This window comes from Triplophysa rosa, linkage group LG6, assembly GCF_024868665.1.
Source record: "Triplophysa rosa linkage group LG6, Trosa_1v2, whole genome shotgun sequence".
In the NCBI taxonomy this organism is placed as follows: domain Eukaryota; kingdom Metazoa; phylum Chordata; class Actinopteri; order Cypriniformes; family Nemacheilidae; genus Triplophysa; species Triplophysa rosa.
The window spans coordinates 25,955,362-25,974,816 of NC_079895.1; the positions used below are offsets into that span (position 1 = coordinate 25,955,362).

General features: G+C 38.3%; 1 protein-coding gene across 5 annotated transcripts in view; it reads left to right on the plus strand.

Annotated features, from left to right (window-relative positions):
• Positions 1-19,455, plus strand: part of myo3b (myosin IIIB) — an 80,103-nt gene that overhangs the window by 24,642 nt on the left and 36,006 nt on the right. For 4 of the 5 annotated variants that reach the window (XM_057336625.1, XM_057336628.1, XM_057336627.1 and 1 more), the window contains 14 exons: positions 342-425; positions 780-982; positions 1,154-1,252; positions 1,373-1,487; positions 1,597-1,723; positions 1,911-2,121; positions 2,807-2,954; positions 3,786-3,939; positions 4,142-4,230; positions 4,412-4,541; positions 14,797-14,876; positions 15,901-15,921; positions 18,590-18,667; positions 19,111-19,316. In XM_057336625.1, coding sequence (XP_057192608.1) covers positions 342-425; positions 780-982; positions 1,154-1,252; positions 1,373-1,487; positions 1,597-1,723; positions 1,911-2,121; positions 2,807-2,954; positions 3,786-3,939; positions 4,142-4,230; positions 4,412-4,541; positions 14,797-14,876; positions 15,901-15,921; positions 18,590-18,667; positions 19,111-19,316 — 1,745 coding nt within the window. The remainder of the gene's footprint in view (positions 1-341; positions 426-779; positions 983-1,153; positions 1,253-1,372; positions 1,488-1,596; positions 1,724-1,910; positions 2,122-2,806; positions 2,955-3,785; positions 3,940-4,141; positions 4,231-4,411; positions 4,542-14,796; positions 14,877-15,900; positions 15,922-18,589; positions 18,668-19,110; positions 19,317-19,455) is intronic. The other variant, XM_057336626.1, reaches the window with a different exon arrangement.

Sequence of the window (19,455 nt, forward strand, 5' to 3'; positions counted from 1 at the left end):
CTCTCTCTCTCTCTCTCTCTCTCTCTCTCGCTCTCTCTCGCTCTCTCTCGCTCTCTCGCTCTCTCTCGCTCTCTCTCGCTCTCTCGCTCTCTCTCTCCCTCGCTCTCTCGCTCTCTCGCTCTCTCGCTCTCTCGCTCTCTCTCTCTGTCTCTCTCTCTCTCTCTCTCTTTCTCTCGCTCTCACTCTCTCTTTCTCTCGCTCTCACTCTAAACGTATAAATGTATTGTTAAATGTATTTTTAACTTTTTTTATAGTAAATGGACTCTTAAAAATCAGTCTCTCTCTCTCTCTCTCTCACTAGAGAGATGTTTATGTTTTTAATGTTGTGTCTGTGTAACTAGTGTATAATCATCAGTGGAGAGAGTGGAGCTGGTAAAACTGAGAGTGCTCACCTCATCGTCCAACATCTCACCTTTCTGGGCAAGGTAAAATGAAACGGCTTATCAATAGATCTTTTCTTTACAAACTGTGCAGTCTGGTAGATTAAAGATCTGGGTCCTGTTTTTAACCATTAAAAGTAGCAGTAGATATCTCCAATTCTACTGCACTCTCAAAAAGGTGCATGACAATGCCATAGAAGAGGCATTTTCAGATGTATGTTTCCATAAAGAAAATGTCTGTTTTACAAAAGGTCATTTGTAGTGGAAAATTGGTTCTTCTATGGTATCATTGTGAATTGTGAACCTCTTGTTGCTTATCCAGAAAACATTCAGCTAACCAAGTGAATATATCGTTAGTTATTTCTGTTCATATTGGGATCTGTTGTTCTCTGCATCCAGGCTAATAACCGAACACTACGTGAGAAGATTCTTCAAGTGAACCCCTTGGTGGAGGCGTTTGGTAATGCATGCACGGCCATTAACGATAACTCCAGTCGATTCGGAAAGTATCTGGAGATGAAGTTCACACCTACAGGGGCGGTGATGGGTGCTAAGATCTCCGAGTACCTTCTGGAAAAATCAAGAGTCATCAAACAGGCAACGTGAGAACCACTTTAAAGTCATTTATGACCACCAGAACACTAAAGTGACCACGAACGACCACTGTGTTGTGAATGGTTTTCGACAAAATGTTCGCTCGTTTGTGTTGGACTTGCTATAAACATTTTTTACAGTGTCGTCTTATTACACCACTGCTTATGTTTGTGTTGCAGGGGTGAAAAAAACTTCCACATATTTTACTACATCTATGCGGGTCTTTACCACCAAGACAAGCTCAAGAAATACAGGCTACCAAATAAAACTGCTCCCAGGTTGAAACTGTGTTTTTGCTGTTTGGGTTTATGTGTAGAACACATCTTACATTTAACCCATGTTAACATACCTACAGTATCAAGGGAAGTAGAAGATCATGTTACGTGTTTGTTTCGCAGGTACATTGACTGTGTTAACAGTAAAGTGATGCAGGACATCATCTCCAGCAAACTGTACACGGAGCAGTTTGGCGCCATTCAGGACTGTTTCCGAATCATAGGCTTTACTGAGGAGGTCATGTGAAAATGTATCATTTTAAAACATGTGCAGTTGAATTGTGTCGTTTGTGTGAAGCTAATGCTTTTATTATAACGTATTTGTTGCAAAACTCTTTTACATACAGGAGGTGAATTCAGTTTACATGATCTTAGCGGCCATTTTAAACACAGGAAGTATTGAGTTCACATCGACCACATCTCAGCATCAGAGCGACATGAGTGAGGTACCCAACTCTGAGGCCTTAGACAACGGTACGAGCCTTAATGATACATTTAAACATATGACAGATCAATACATTTGTATTATTAATACTGAAGAACAAATAAAAAATGTTAGTTTTTGTTTGTCATATTTCTTATCGAGTTAAATCTCCACGCATATATCAGTAATAAATGAAGCGTCTCCTGAATTTCTTCTCTTTGTATCTTCTGTGGACAGCTGCTGCTCTACTCAGTATCGGTTCTGAGGAGCTTCAGGAAGCTTTGACCTCTCACTGCGTGGTAACTCGAGGAGAAACCATCATCCGCACCAACACCGTGGACAAGGCCACTGATGTGAGAGACGCCATGTCCAAGGCGCTGTACGGCCGCCTCTTCAGCTGGATCGTGAACCGCATCAATGCCCTACTGCAGCCTGACACCAACATCTGGTATGTCAAAATACATCCCATCCTGAACGCTGCCGTCTGATCAGCGGCGTCCCTCACAATATTCAAGAAACTGATTCATCCTCATCTTCCCGCCTCAAATCTTTCTTTCATGGATGCGTTTACATGCGCAGGAATCATCTACAGCGATGACCTCCAGTCTGACCATCGCCAAGCCCAGAATATTAATAACCACAGCAAAAGAAGAAAAGAGCTGTTGAAAGAGATTTAATACATTTTTAATACAGAAAAAAATATATGCAGATGATTAAAAAGACTTCAGAGAGAGATAAAAACCGTTTGTTGATCCGAAGGAATCAGACATTCGCTTGTCAGAGAAACGGATGTCTTCTACCTCAATGCACATCATCCAAATTCTGCCTTTTCCACTCCAATCTGCGGCACGTTCAGAGTTATTGCCATTAATAACCTGTTAGCGGCCTCAGAAGGTGACCCCGGCTCACTGTCTGAGGAATCTGGAACCATTGACTGAATGTTCAGAGATGAGCGCCTGAGCTCTTCCCAAACTAAAAAGGCATGCCGAGACAAACCTGCGTTTTTAAAGATCGTTGTTTTCGTCTCGTGCTTGACGGGTTGTAAAATATTCAGTTGTTTGGGTCATTAGAGTGCTCAAGGCGTTATGGGTTATGACAGTGGGGGTAATGTTTGGCTCTTTGTGTCTTTGAAGTGCGGCCGAGAGCGTGATGAACGTGGGGATTTTGGACATCTTTGGTTTCGAGAACTTCAAGAAGAACTCATTCGAGCAGCTGTGTATCAACATCGCTAATGAACAGATTCAGTTCTACTTCAACCAGCACATCTTCGCTCTGGAACAGGTGAGACTTCATGCACATGACTGAGGGACAGTTGAAGTTCTGAAACTGAAAAGGTCTGCTTCACTTTGAATGGCCGACAAAGAAAATGGACAGAAACCAGTGGAATGCGTAATGATGTTTTTCTTCTCGGTGGAAACGGTGAACCGTCAAAAATGTTGTTGTTTAGTCCAGTAAGTGTCCTGACTCGTTCTGGGTCTTGTGTCTCTTCAGTCAGTCGTGTCACATCTGATCTCAACGGCTTTATTAAAGACGGTTTCAAAGTGACAACATAAACAAACGTTACTGCGCATGCGCGCGGTTTCGTAGCCTGCCCTTAACCTCCGGAACACATTCGCAAACAATAGAGTGCCTGTAAATTATTTCTGATAGCAAGCAAAAGAAACCGAGAAGAAGCGTTACTTAGCTAAACTTGTCTCTAAATGAATTCATATGAACTTTAATAAATCGTGTTTTATTAAATAAAAGACATATGAGTCTTTAATAAATCCAGGTACTGACCAGGCTCAACCCTGCTTAGCTCCAGTGGGCAACCAGTCTTGGGCTACAAGGTGATATGGCTGCCGGCAATTATTAGAGAAATCAATGCTTTTTGGCCTCTATGGAGGTTATACAGAAACGTCAAACTAGATACGAGCTAGCCTCCTCATAGTTTCAAATTGCCATGAGATTGTGTTGGTAGTACAGCTAGTATGGCATGGCATGAACAATGCCAAGGTCACTAGATTTCCAGGTATTGCATATACTTAAATATGCTGGAATAACTCTACATTGTTCTTGAGAAAGCTTTAAAAATTTGGCATTGTTAACATGTGCCTGTGTGTGTTTCGTCAGATAGAGTATCAAAGTGAGGGTGTAGACGCCAGTCTGGTGGAATATGAGGACAACAGGCCCATTCTCGACATGTTTCTGCAAAAGCCCATGGGTTTACTGTCTCTGCTGGATGAGGAGAGCCGCTTCCCACAGGCTACAGACCAAACGCTTGTCGGTAAGTTGAATATGTCCTAAATCTGAAGAATGCTGGTAAATGTTCAGTCACTTTTATTTTCAACAGCAAATGCCAGTATTAGTCCAATTGTCTGTGTTCTTTTGACTTTATGTACACATAAGATGTCTATACATACACTATTATGTTTATAATATATAATATATATGACATGTTCCTCTAACTCTGAGAATTTCATTTACAGATAAGTTTCAGGATAACCTAAAAAACAAGTACTTTTGGACACCAAAGCGTGTGGAGCTTTGCTTTGGGATCCAGCATTATGCTGGCAAGGTAAAACAGCTTTAATATTACATTTCGCTTTCTCCTTATTTAAATGTTTGATATGAATTGACAGCTCATTTATTTACGTTTCATCACTGCATTGTGTGTAATAATAAAACACTAAATGATATTGAACCTAAATTAAACCTCACGCAAAATTGTACTAATTCGGCTTGGAAAAACATCTCAGGTCTTGTACAGCGTCAGTGGATTTTTGGAGAAGAACCGAGACACTCTGCCTGCAGACATCGTGGTGGTTTTGAGAACGTCAGAGAACAAACTCCTTCAGCAGCTGTTTTCCAGTCCACTGACTAAAACAGGTATCAGAACACACCAGCACTCCTGTCATGATCTGTTCATGTCACACCTGCGATATCATCTCCATCACCTCTCTAGCCAATCAGAGGTGAGGGTCAGGTCAGCTGTGTCCCTGTGTTTGTTTGATGGATGCTGCAGTGTCGGTGGAGGTGTCGGTTCATGAAACATGTAGAATTATTAAGGGGCTTCACTTTCAGAGATCACAGGCACGTGTCAGGGCCAGGGCGCAGGGGTCGACAGGTCATGACCTACATTACAGTTCCTAACGGTGGATCGTAAAATGTCAACATTTTTGCGGTGTGAATATTTGTTGTAAATTCATAAGGCAAGCTTTTGAAAGTGTCGCTCTTCACACTTCAGACCAAGCAGATGCTGCAGTGAGTATGTGCAGGTTCTGTTTGTGGTTACGTCATAAGGTCAATTTCAGGTCAACGGCTCGACTAAGATCAGTACAAGCCACTCAGAGAAAATATCTGGTGTTCATGTGGGAATACAGTGTGTATGTTGTATGCTTTATTCATTGTGAATTACGGCACGACCAAATGAGACATTTGTTAAAATGCATTAAAGGTATGGAGGTTGTAGAAAATGATTTCGATCAATTTTATGAGAAATGTTTAAGTTCAAATCTGAGCTCAAGTTGTGATGTTTGTGAGACTTCCGGGTTGTTTTCTCAGGAGAAATATCTGAGACACAGGAGACTTTTCATTTGCTCTCCTTTGAATCTCAGTGATGTCTAGGAGAAATAATTGAGATATAACAGAGATCTGATCCGTGGTTTTTCTTTCCTATGGGTTATTTGTCCTTGACCTGCAATGTTTGTTTTAAAAGGATAGTTCTTAAATGAGAAGTCTGTCATTATTTACTCACCCTCATTTCTTTTTTCTGCTGAATGCAAAGGAAGATATTTGCAAGTATTTATTTTCCCTACTATGGCAGTAAATTGTGGATGAGATCTGTTCGGTTACTGACATTCTTCCGAATATCTTCCTTTGTGACATTTTTACAGGTTTGGAACGATCTGACAGCGAGTGGATGATGACAGAATTGTAATTTTTTGGTGAACTATCCCTTTAACGTCCGTCTGGAATAAGTGTGACTTATTGATGTCGCTGTTTGATTGTGTGACAGAACATGCAAGTCTCCATAACCGATATAAATGAGCAGAATTCAGATCTTTTCATCCCGTTCTTCATCTCCTCACTCTCTTTCACTTTTATAACTACAAATCTCTCCACTCATTATCTCTGGACTGGCTGATCTCCAGGCAGAAGAATAGTGGGAGAGAGCCGTGGATGCGTTTTCATTTCTCCTAAGCTGTCCTCTCAGCGCCCGCTGCTTCTCTGCTATCTTCTGGAGTTTGGGATATTCCAGATAAGATTCTCAAATAACCAGAGGAAGAAAAGCAGCTATTTGGCCCAGTAAACTGCTTTTCCTCTGGTGCCAGCCAGGTGCTTAATAAAGCCAGGAGTTATAAAGCGAGACGGTCACTGGGCTTACGGAGGTGTGTGAATGGGAGCATGCTGGGTAATTCTATGACGTGTGTTCATGTGGCGCTTTAGTTAAGCCATTATGTGGCCTACCGCTACATATTAATATTTTTGAAGGTCTTAAACACATTCTGTGTGATAAAAACACTCATGTTCCTTAAATCTTGAAGATTCTCATTTCTGCACATCACACTTACTCGTTATCTCTACTTAATAAGACAATTGTGTGTGTGTGTGTGTGTGTGGGTGGAGAGATAAGCAAAAGGTTGCATTCCAATTTGCATATTATAAGTATGAGGATAAGTGTGCCCTGAATTGTAGTATGTTTATCAGGACAAGTGTTTTTTCTTTTAGAATTATAGTGTAAAAATGGTAGAAGCTATAAAAGCTCAGGCTGTTAACAGATTTTAAATGTGTGAACCTACAAGTGAATAAACACATGAATTCCTATATAACATAACACATTCCGACACGGCCAGGTTTCAGTATTTATGTCAAAATAAAAAATCTTGTTCATAAAACAGAAATTGTCATTCTGCTTAGTGTCAGTTCTAAACTGTACACACGATCTTGTGATTTAAATAGTGATTTTTTTCTTTTCACATGGTGAGTAAATTAGTTATAGTAAATATTGCAAATATTAAAGTATGAAATAAATGTTTATAAGTGTAACAAGTGCTTTGAAAGTAATCTGTTACACCACTATATTATCAAATATTTTTTCTTTATAACCTGATGATTTTGATCTTCAGGTGTAATTTGCATTTAGTTTTCTTGCCCTTTCTTGTACAATGATTTTTAAAGTTCATCCTCCTCCGTGGAGTGTAGGGTTGAATTTTGAACACTAGGGGTCAGACGTGATGATTTATCTGCACCATCACACAGCATCTTGGGGTTTGGGGTTGATTATTCACGTGGCTTTTAATTCATTGGTGTCTGTAGCATAACATAAAGTTAATACTACAAATAGTTAATACATAATGTACTTCTGTTAACAGGTTATGCTTAAATATGTTTAAAGTTGGTTGATTTAGAGCAAGCAACCTTTTAAGTTTATGTTTGGTTGTTTATTGCTAAACAACTCACTGTAACATTGTAGCTCTTTAAAAAAAAACTCAACTTAAAAATGTTAAAAGTGGCGTTAGTCTTAGCCACAGTTTAAACAGATGTGAACTCGGGGTTAACTGTAGTCAAATGACCTCATTCAATCTTATTGATGTTAAAAGACTCACAGAAAGATTGACACGAACATGTAATGTCATATTAATATTCACCTAAACCACTACACTGTCATTCTATAAGCCGGCGTTCTTGAGTTCTGGTTTGGGGTCAGACTGTCCATGAGGTGCTGTTTTGTCGGAGGAAATGGATTATATTTGCATGAACAAATTCCCCTAAAGCCAGAGCTCTTGTGTGGATTCTGGGGTTCAGTGTGTTTAGCTTGGCAATGTTGTAGAAAACTCCACGGGGCTTTTTACTGCCGGCCTGTGGCCGCACTGCACGTATATGCTCCTCTGTACGGCCTCGAGTGGATTTGCATGGAACATCTGTGTGTTAGAACAGAACCGTATGGTCTTCTGGTTACTGTCAGCTCGAGATTTGCTCTGATGGTCTCTGGAGAGGAACTGCTGGGCTTTTTGCTTTGGAGGAAATTGTGGAGGGCAGAAGTGATTTTGGAGCAGTTTGTACATATGGACTGCATGAGTCGAGTCAGACCGCTATATTGACATTTTAATTCTTTACTCGTTTTCTATTATTCAGGGTGGAGTCTAGAAAATGTGGTCCTAAATCAAAGCTTCTGTTCAATGTCATACGTGTATAACTATACCTTACAGTACCTTTCAAAAAGGATGAAGCACTTTTTAAACTTAGCCTGACCTCGGGGCAGCGTGGACCGTGTTAGGGCGATAAATTCCGACTGTGATATTGGATCTTAGTCACACCAGACCAACCCGCTGGACCATCTCCAGATCAAAGCGGCGCAGGAAGAAGAACCCAAAGCCCTTTACAGTGGACAGATCTATTGTGCGTCTCTAACGCTGGGCTCACACTGCCTCCGGTTAAACATGGCACAAGGAGAGGAGATGGGGGAAGAGCGTCTTACACGGGAACAATCTCATTTGCCCGCTTACCGAGTTGAATCTCAAGTATAGATCACATTTATTTAAAAGAGTAGAGAGCATCAACATAAGAAAGAGCCAGGAGATATGAAGACGCTTTCCTCAGCAAGAAGTCAGCTCTTGTAGTCTGCTGTCTGACAACTTTGATTGTCCCCTGTGCCGACAGCTTGTCCCCGGGCTTCACACACACACACACACGCTCGGATGAAAGGCGTCATACCGAAGCAGGGATCGCTTTATAATCCAGGCCACATTGACTATTCTGGTCAATAGAAAAGCAATACAAGTGGCAGCTTGGGTTTCTGTGAGATTCTTGCTGGGTTCATTTTCAAAGTGAACGCATGGATGCCAAGACAGGCCTTTCTCTCTCTCTCTCTCTCTCTCTCTCTCTCTCTCTCTCTCTCTCTCTTTCTCTTTCTCTTTCTTTCGTTGAGCAGCTTGTGTCAGAAGCGCATGTGAGGAGAGATGCTGAGTGTCATCCTTTCTCACCGGCTTGTGACTTAACAGACAGATTGACCTGATGGAAGCACACACGTTCGGTTTTCATGTTTTGTAGTCGGCTTCATGTTAACAACATGAACAAACGTCACTGCGCGTGCGCACATTTGTGACCCCAACTTAACATCTGGTACACATCCACAAGCAATAGAGTGCCTGCAGATAATACAAATTAATATAAACATACATTAAATAAAATATAAATAGTTATAATACACTGGCCAAACATGAACCGGAAGTTAACTGGAGGTCAGGCGCGCGTGGTCCGATGAAACGGTCTATATAGGTCCACTTGTAAAATACTGAAGGTGCTTAAAAGGTTCTTCACAGTGATGCCATAGAAGAGCCATTTTTGGTTCCACAGAGAACCATTCAGTTATCTCTTTCTTATCTTTTTATATTCTAAATAACGTTTTGTGAAAAAGAAAGGTTCTTTGGATGTTTAAGGTTCTTTATGGAACCATTTAGACGAATAAGGTTCTTTTCTGCCACCATGAAGCACTTTTATTTTTAAGAGTGTACGTTCCATAAAAATATTGAATTTTATACTGTACACAATGTATATTCCCTAACCCTCAACCTAACCATCATAGAAAATGTTCTGCATTTTTTAATTAACAATAATCACAGTTTAGTATGTTTTTTAGGTGATTTTGTTAATGAGGACGTGTCCCTACAGACGGTTTCATCAGACGCACGCGCTGACCCGAAGTAAACTTCTGATCTGTGTTTGGTTATAATATAACAATTTGTTTTATATTTAATTTATATTAATATTAGGGCTGTCAAATGATTAATCGTGATTAAAAGCATCCAGAATAAAAGTTTGTGTTTACGTAATATATGTCGGTGTACTGTGCATATTAATTTTGTATTTATGAACACATACACATAAATGCATATATTTACGAAAAATATATAATATAACAATTAACAAACGTTCATTTAGAATTTCAATTATTGGTAATTATAAATTAATACATTTAAATATGTCCTAAATATATAGACAAGTATGTGTGTGTTTTGTGTTTATAAATACAAAATTAATATTTTACAGATATATATTATGTAAACACAAACTTTGATTCCTTTTTAATCGTTTGACAGTCTTAATTAATATTAATATTTTATTGTTTAGTATTCTAATAAATGACATCAAAACTACTCAGTTATTGGGAATGAAAGTTACAAGGCTTTAAAGTTCAGTGCAAATATGTCTAATAACTGCTTTAACTTGCGATTATCACACCACATCATTTCAGATACATGATGGTCAAAGATTTACCAAAGCAATTTGTTAGATTGATTATTTACCAATAACATCTACCATGAGAGATTGTGTGTTGAAATCCTTCAAAATTTTACATTTGAAACACTGACCGAACATTTCTACAGAGAGAAGCCACAGAAACCCACAGAGAGGTTGGATTTGTGTTTGGATCTCTTGTCTGATAGACTCAAGATTAGAAAGATTAGGTAGACCAGCAGTTGGCAGTGTGAGATGACCGTCTCAGAGCCAGATCTTTGACTGTGACAGACGCCGGGTTCACACTCTCAGCTTTTGGGATTGACCGCTGCATTTACATTCAGTTGTAAGTCTGGATATGTTCTGTTCAGATTACATCCATAGCTGGAATACTGTTTATATGAACGAGTTTGATATATATATTATATGTAATATTTCAACAACCCAGAATACAAATGCAACGTGCAAAGTTTGTACGTTAAGCGTTTTCTAACCATAGACAACAATTTTAAAGAAAAGGTTTATTAGCTCATCACCGTGTTCGTAGATATAATCGTTATTAAGATGCATGCAAAGTTAGGATTTTAAGGCGTTAACCTTGTCGTAATGCAAAGTCACATGAAACATTTTCTATGTAATAGTTGTCTACGGGGAAGACATTGCAAATTTGTTCCCAAATTTAGCTCCCTGGTCCTTATAACATTAAGCCACTCAAACAAAATAAAGTTGAAACAAGTGTTATGCAAGTTACTTGGAAAAATAAATAAATTACTAGTTACTAATTACATATTCAATAGTGTAATTAGATTACTGTACAAATTACTCTCTCCAAAAAGTATTTAAAATTACTTTCTACATCCTATATCAACCTTGATTAGTTAAGTGATTCAAGGATAGACATGAAATGGCTCTTGTAATTCATTCAGATAAGCAATATAAAACTATGCATAAAGTAGCGTTATTAACTGACCAAAGTATTACAAATGTGAGAATGATACATTAAATCACATATTTTAAAGTTAGACTTTGAATTTTGATGTCAATTGCACACATGTATATTACTCACAGTATTTAGTTCAATTACATAAGAAGTAACGGTAATTAAGTTACAGAAAAATGAGAGTAATCCCTTACTTTACTTTTTAAAGGGGAAAGTAATTCAATTACAGTAACTAGTTACACCCAACACTGGTTGAAACTCGTGTTGGTACCGAGTGAGCTCTGATCTATACGGCCAACACGCGTCACACTCCACCAGTCGCAGCATCACCCAGCGCTGTGTCAGTGTTCTAACTGCAACAGAGACAACATACAGCAGCCCGCGCATCTCATCCCATCCCATCGGCAGGAGCTTGGGATTCCTGAGCTAAAGTTAGATCTGAAGAACTCAATTAATCCCAGACAGATAGAGCAATTAAACATGATCAGCTGTGAATGCCAGGATCTCACTCACACGAGAGGGTCATTACCAAACGTGTGCGACCGTGGGAAGAGAAACGCTAATTGATTTTCTCACTCACTGTTTGTTTGTTTGAGCCTGTGACCCTTTCTAATCTGTCATCTGGTGTATTACTGGAGCGCAGAGACTACAAGAACAACAGATGTTTCATTTCCCTGGATTCCTGCGCACACGCACGCACGCACGGTGCAGCGCTGCAGCTACAGTCGCGCCCTGCTTAATGTTTCTGCGGTGGGTATTTTTCTAAAGGTGTGTGGCACATCTGTGCTGCCATTGTTTATTCATGCGCCGGAGCCTTTGAAACGTGCTAAAATGCTTCCCACTCATTATAGAACTCCTGCCACCCATGGATTAGCACTTTGATGTCACCAATCCGGCTTCAAAGGCTCCTTCAGTACCATTAATCAGAGTTTAGTCTCTGAAGACCCAGCCAGGGAAAACATTTGGACATCTTGTGCAGAAACTTTTGAGAAGCTCAGACGGTGCTGCATATGCAACAGTAGAGTTTCATATCCTGAAGAAGTGAGTGTGTGTGTTTTAAGATGGAGAAGAGGATGAAGGAGTGTTTTAAGCCGGAGAGACATAGATGGGTGGCAGTGATGCTTCACTCTGGATTTGAACTTTCACTTTTTGCTCATGAGGTCAACGCAGGCTGCACTGACCCCGTGTATGTTTACAGTCGAGCTAAGGCTGCGTTTTACATATTCAGTTCGTAGTTTGGATCGGACCAAATTTTTGGAGCAGGTGCAGGAGGTGTGTCACCGTCTGCCTGAGCACAACTGCAGGAGAATAAACTTCAGATGCTGGGTGAAGCTTAGCTGTAATCACAGTATCCACATCTTTTAGTTCCACTTTTTTAGGATTTATTGAGATGAAGTGCTAATGGCGCTTTTCCACTGCATAGTACTGCACACTACGGCGCTGTACAGCTCACTTTTGGGGGGTTTCCACTGGGTACAGTACCTGGTACTTTTTTAAAGTACCACCTCGCTTTAGGTTCCAAGCGTACTAGTACAGAGAGAATCGTGACCAGCGCTAAGGATCACTCAGCTCACGATGCGATGCGAGTCACGACTCTGATCTCACGATGCGATTTATTCACGATTTATTCACGATTTATTTTTACAAGATGAGTTGAAACAAATTAGAAATGAACAACTTCCCTTGCATTATTTCTTAAATGCTTCACGTTTCTTTGTATAATAAAATAATGTTTTATTTCAAATAACAAAACTAAACTGCAATTTTATAACAAATTAATAATAGAAAAAGTCTCTTTAATATAAACAAACTAATACTGTCTGAGCTTTTCTTGGATTTTTTTGCATTTAAGAAATATCAGCATGTCCACGTTTAGATTTGCAGTGAAAATAGCGGCCCCTGCTGTTCAAAAAATGTATTGCGATTCAGTTCACACCTCAACCGATTTGAATCGTCACTCATTATAACCGGCACCGGCTCATTTTCAACCGGCTCACGGTGAATCGTTACATCCCTAACGAGCGCCATTAGATTTGCAACACATGAATACGCATTTTAATACATAATATTGGCATTTCGTTATATGCTTCTGACTGTAATATAGAGATTGAGACCCTTAAGGCAATGCTAAATGCTACATTAGCTTACCCTCGTGCGCCATCGAGCAAACCTAATGATGTCTGCTCTTTGCTGTAAGATTTCCCAAACTCTCTGGTATTTTAGTAGTATTTTGTTTCGCTGCCATCCGCCATCGATATGCTCCATTACTCCTGTTGTGTGTGTTTATGCCGCGTTCACAATGATGATACGTCAGTAGAGGCGGCGCAACTATGACGATAAATTAATTAATTTAAAATAATAATAAATTAGATAAATTAATCCCCACTCACTTTGAAGCGGTCCTAAACTGCTGTGAAAAAGCAAACTGAGCCGAAGTGAAGCGAGCTGTACCGAGCCGAGTTGTACTAAACCTGACGGTTCCATGCAGTGGAAAAGCGCCATATACCTTTCCAATAAGGTTTCATTCATTAACAGTTCACTTTGAGCGGTCATCTCAACCCAATGCACAGCTGATGAGTGTTACACTAAGAACAGATACCTTATTTTTTGAAGATAATAACAAAGTGGGCTTTCTTTTGTGTGACGGTACGTGCTGCTGTCCAGTGGCGCCCCCAGGATTTTTTTTTTATGGGGTGGCACAAAGGGGCCAGTACAAATCTTAGGGTGGCACATTTAAAAAAAATTATTATGCCTGAATCTAATGGTTAAGAGTTTTGGCATTGCCATTAATACTACTGGGATCATATAAAGTTATTACTAGTCTTACGATTTAATTTCTAATTTAATTTACTAATATTTTCAGTGTTTGATCGATACATGCTAATTCGCTAACTGTTCTACATATATTTGACTATAAAAAAATGATAGTAATAGATGCCAAAAACGGCAAATCCAACAATTTAAAGATCAGCTGATGGAGTAATGTATTAACCAAACATGTATAGTGATCAATCAAAATGCGAGTATGAGCAGCAGAAAAATTCAAATCCAATGCCTTAGCGACTAGCTTAATCTCAGTTAGCCAACCCGTATTAGAGTTTGATACAATAAGTTTTATCATACAATAAACCGCGTTTTACTTACTAGTTTGTGAGTTTCATCTCCAACACTCTACCCCTTTCATGCGTGCTGACTGAACAGGAGCAACATGACGTCACGTGCGTGGTACTGCAGCTGCCGTGCACATATTAGTCGTGGTTTCGCCGGTTAAACGAGACAGGAGGGGTTGAGATCATATTCTACATAACACATTATACAAGTTTTTTTTTTTACATAGTGCTTCGATAATGTACATTTTAATTAATAAATATTAATACTATTATTCTAATATAAAAATATATATATATATTTTAAAAATCTCATTCTGGTTGAAGGGGCCAATGGGGGACCAGTGACTTTTTTGGGGGGGGCCACGGTCCTCCCTGGCCCCCCCTTGGGGACGCCACTGCTGCTGTCGCTTGTCACTGTCATCGCTGACCTGGTATTCCTATATATTACATCACAAAAAACTTTTACAGGGTAAAAAAGCTAGGGCTGTCATGACTTTCAACTTTTACTACATGGTTATCATATAACCATAATCAAAAGATTTTATGAGGACGGTTATCACAACATCTATTAGAATGTTTGTATTTTTTTTTTTTATTAATCAGAAAGTTTATATTTGTGGCTGAATGTTAAGAGAGTGCTGAATTATTTACGAAATTAGTATTAACACAATATTTCTAATCATAGTTTTTAATATCCCTGTTATTGTCAACACCAGTATATTGTAACACCCCTTGTTAAAGCATGCGTCCTTTAGGCTGAGACACCCTGTAACACTGTAACACACCCAAACACTGATATTATGCTTCAGAGAGAATGGAATGATTTGTCTGTGTTTCATATTTTTCTCAACAGGTAACTTGGCCACATCCAGAGCCAGAGTGACAGCAGCATCCAGATCTCTGCCTCCACAGCTGAACGGCGGACGCAATAAGGTCTGTATGCTCAGCAGTTGGTTCACATGAATGAAACTATTATGCAATAGCAATCATGTAAAAGAGTTTTGCATTTTTTGAAAGTGTAGTTCAGGTACTTAAACATTTCAGGAGGTTCTGCAGCTTGACCTTTAACCAGATGCTCCATCACTGTAGGCACATCAAAAACACATTTGTGACAGAATATGACAATGAAAATAATGATCATCTCTAAATGTTAGAAGAACTGAGGCTTGTGAAGTAATTGTGTTTGCCAAAACTGCTTTGATCATTTTCACGAAACCACTGAAACATCATGGCAGTAAAGATTTTAATCATTAAACATATATTTCGGCAACATCATTGTGTTCTCTACCTTGCACAAAGCATAATAGGAATGAATTATATACTGTATGTATTTTATTGCTTTTTTAAAATTAAAAATTAAATCATTCTGAAAAAGCAATTGGACGTTCTACTAGATGTTCTCAAATGACAAAAAATCCTGGACAGAATATTTAAGTATAATAAAAATGAAGAAATAGTGGAAAAAATAAGTGTCGATGACTGATATTCTCACGCTACAAAGACAGATACATTTCTTTAATTTCTTTAAAATATTTAAATAATTTTTCTTTTCTTTTAGAAACACATCTGCCAGTAAAAAAAGTTAAAAGCTTAATATTCTTTTGTCACAGTGTTTATTACCTTCATTAATGTCTTATTAAAAACTGGCGTATGCATCATCATGGCTTTACTTTGCTATTGACCGTTTTAAATGGTTACAGTAATGATAATTTTTATGGCCTTTTTAGTTAAAACAATTCCAAATTGTGTCCATAAAAGGTTTTAAATTCATGCTTTTAAATGCCATAGGTTGTTTTTAATGAATGAAAAGAAAATTTGTTTTTAAGAAAATCATCAATATCACGTTTGCTTCTTGTCCGAACTTGTGTTATGTTTTTCAGTTGATCTGTTCTTCACTGATCTGTACTTTTGTCTGTTCTTTTATTCTTTTATATATACTTTTATTCTTCCCTCTCAGTCTCCTAAATACCTGTTAAAGGTAAGTTTTTTTAATCTCTCTCCACGTGTCCATGCCTGGGTTGTGAGGCATTAATTGAGAATAAACTTTTAATGCCAGAATTGACATTTAAATTTGAGTAACTGAAATATGAACACTTTACTTCCCAGAATGCCATAATTCAAATTCTAATTCAACGTTCTGTGTGAATTCATTTCAGATTCACACTCATGAATTAAAGGGGACCAGTTCTGAATTTCCTTGTCCATACTCATGTCTAAAAGTGTCATTCCGCTGCTTTTCTAGTGTATACGTTTTTCTTATACTACAATCCCTTCTTGCTTGTTAAAATAAGTATGAATCTTAACAACTTTACTTAAAAATGTACTGAAGATTTTAACTTGAGTTTTTAAGTATTTTTCAATTAGATTTTTTAGGTCAGTTTAATATAATTAGGTTCAATTGACTCATAAAGCTAATTTGATTTAACTTAAAAATTGAAGGCAGTTGAAATTGTTGATTTTTTTACATTATGGTTGTAACAGGACTATGTCATAGAAGTGATTTTCTTTACTCCCCTCAGTTATACAAACCTTCTTGCACCAAATCAGTCAGTTCAAATTATTGTGACCATCTCACGCTGTTATGATTGGCCAGCATTCATGTCAATCAAGAGGTGTTAATATTTGTCATGTTCATTTGGTCATGGTTATGATGTTTCTATAGTTGTAATAATCATTTTTGGTTCGTGCGCACTGGAGAAGGAGCTTTACATTGTAAATATAACATTTTATTAATTTTATTCTCTTTTATTAAAACAGGAAAAGTAATTTTATTCATATAATATTATCATATAATAAAATCATATAATCATTTTTACATTTTTCTTGGTTTTGTGTAAAAGATTAAAACCCACTGAACTGCTACGGACATCATTAGACATGGGCGCACAGAACCCAATTCATTTGTTCAAGTTAATATTGCAGACACTTAAATCGGTCACAGATGAGACACCGTACAAAGTTATGCATGTAAGCTGTATGTAAGCTGAAGTGGGACAGATGTCTTGTTAAAACACTTCGATTGTCTCACTCGTGTCTGCATGTCCAGCCCTTCAGATACACACACATCTCTCATAACGATCACACACACCTGTCTCTCCACACTCAGATGAAATAGAATATTAAGACTCAGTGTAGACTCACTTTAAATTATTTATTTTCTTAATATATTCATGAGATCTGTTTTAGGGATGGCTGTTACACACACACACACCATATCTTGTCGTTGTTAAGACACAGTTGGAAGCATGGGGCTCATTATATAAGCCCGAATCTGCAGTATTAAACCATGCTGAGGAATCTTTACTTTCATCAGGATATAATAATGGAGCAATGTGGGGACTTTAGTGGCATCTAGTGGTGAGCTTGCGAATTGCAACCAATGGCTCACTCCACCCCTCCCCACTCTTTTTCAAAGCTCTATGGCGGCTCTCAAAGGACAAAGATGCCGTCCGTTTTTTTTCATCTCGGAGATAACGCATTTACGTACGGTAATGCGTTCTGTAGAGCAGTTTGTCCGTTTAGGGCTACCGTAGAAACAACATGGTGAATTCCATGCAAGGGGACCCTAGCTGTATGTAGATAGAAATAGCTCATTCTAAGGTAATAAAAACATCACGCTTCATTACGTAAGGTCTTCATACACCTCTGAACACATAGTTATGTATATTATATTGCATTTCTGTCAATAGATCCTCCAAAAAATGACACACTGGACCTTGAAAGTGCTTGTTTTGTGTCTTTATAAAAATATCACTAAATTCTTAATAAACGTATCTCAGCATCTTGACGTTTAGACATAGCACACATACAAAAGTCTAAGTCAAACTGCATTAAAGTGAATAGAATAAAACTTTCTCCAATGTGCAGCAGGTGTTTGGTGAATTCAGCTGTTTAAATTAGATGTAAAGTAGTCTACATGTTAATCTAGGAAAAATGAGGGATAGACTAAATCTTTATATACTATATATAGTATATACTAGTATAACAAATCCTTTACAGCCTTGTTTTCAATTGAAATATGGTCTTAAAGTCCCAGTGAAATAAAAAATGACAATTCTTATTTTTTCATGAAATATTGCAGCGTTTATAGTAAATAGCTTATAAATGTGGGTCATTTTCTTTTTAAAATTCATGTACCCTCATAAACTTCCACCCTGAAATGACGATCCATCTCAAATGACATAAATTAGATGGCTTGGCCAGAGCATCCGTTAACTCCTCCCCTTCAACTGTCAGTCCGCTGCCAGTTCCATTTCAAAATCAATGCAACAGCTGTTTTTACACATCCAATCAATTCGCAGTGAAAAACGCAAACCACGCCCACTCATTTTCGCCTATGAAATTCCTTTTCACTCGGAAATGTGTCAGAATATGGAAGTAAAAACAATCGCTACGTCCGGTTCACGGGGGCTTTAAGATAATTACCCTAGTGTTTTTTTTTACTTTAGTTTAATCAAAATCTCTGTCATTTATACTTTAGTGTTTGTTGTAATCTGTTTCATGAAATGAAATAAGAATAGATGTTATGAGTCTGTTACACACGAACAGAAGGGTTACCTGTTAACTTTGTCCATGGGTGTGTGTTCTGTGCTCTTAGATGTGTGCGTCTGCATGTTGTGTAAGTTGGTGTGTTTATGTGTGTTCAGGTGGACACCATGGAAATGATGCGTCATCCAGAGGAAACCACTAACATGCGGAGACAGACCGTGGCATCTTATTTCAGAGTGAGTTTAATTCTCACTGAATACAAATCTAAACATCTCAAGTTAAACAAACATCTTAATTGTTTTGGTACCAATTTGTATATGATAAAACACGAGTCATAAATAAATCTTGGTAACACTTTACATTAAGGTTCCCTTTATAAAGCATTTGTAAATGTGTTCATTAATGATTAATAAGTCATTTACAAATGCATTATAAAGCAGTTATAACAGCGTAAATAAAAAGGGGGATTCTAACGAAATACATGCCAAATAGTGAGCCATTTTTTGGCAGGTATTTCATTAGAATCCCTTTTTATTTACGCAGTTATAACTGCTTTATAATGCATTTGTAAATGACTTATTAATCATTAATGAACACATTTACAAATGCTTTATAAAGGGAACCTTAATGTAAAGTGTTACCTACATTTTTGTCCATATGTGTGTGTTTTATATTTCAGTACTCACTCATGGACCTGCTGTCTAAGATGGTGGGGGGCACACCTCATTTTGTCCGCTGTATCAAACCCAACGATGACCGCCAGGCCCTGCGCTTCAGTAAAGAGCGTGTGATGGTTCAGCTGCGCTACACCGGTATCCTGGAGACCGTCAACATCCGGCGGCAGGGCTACTCTCACCGGATTCCCATCCAGGAGTTTGTCAACAGGTAATGAACTGCTGCGGGTAATGTAACTCTCACAGAAAAAGCGTCTCGCTCATCCCGCAGGACCCGAGAAACATCCACATCAGACAAAACATGAGCTGCTAATGAGAGCAGAGAGAAGAGAGATTAAACACGACAGCAA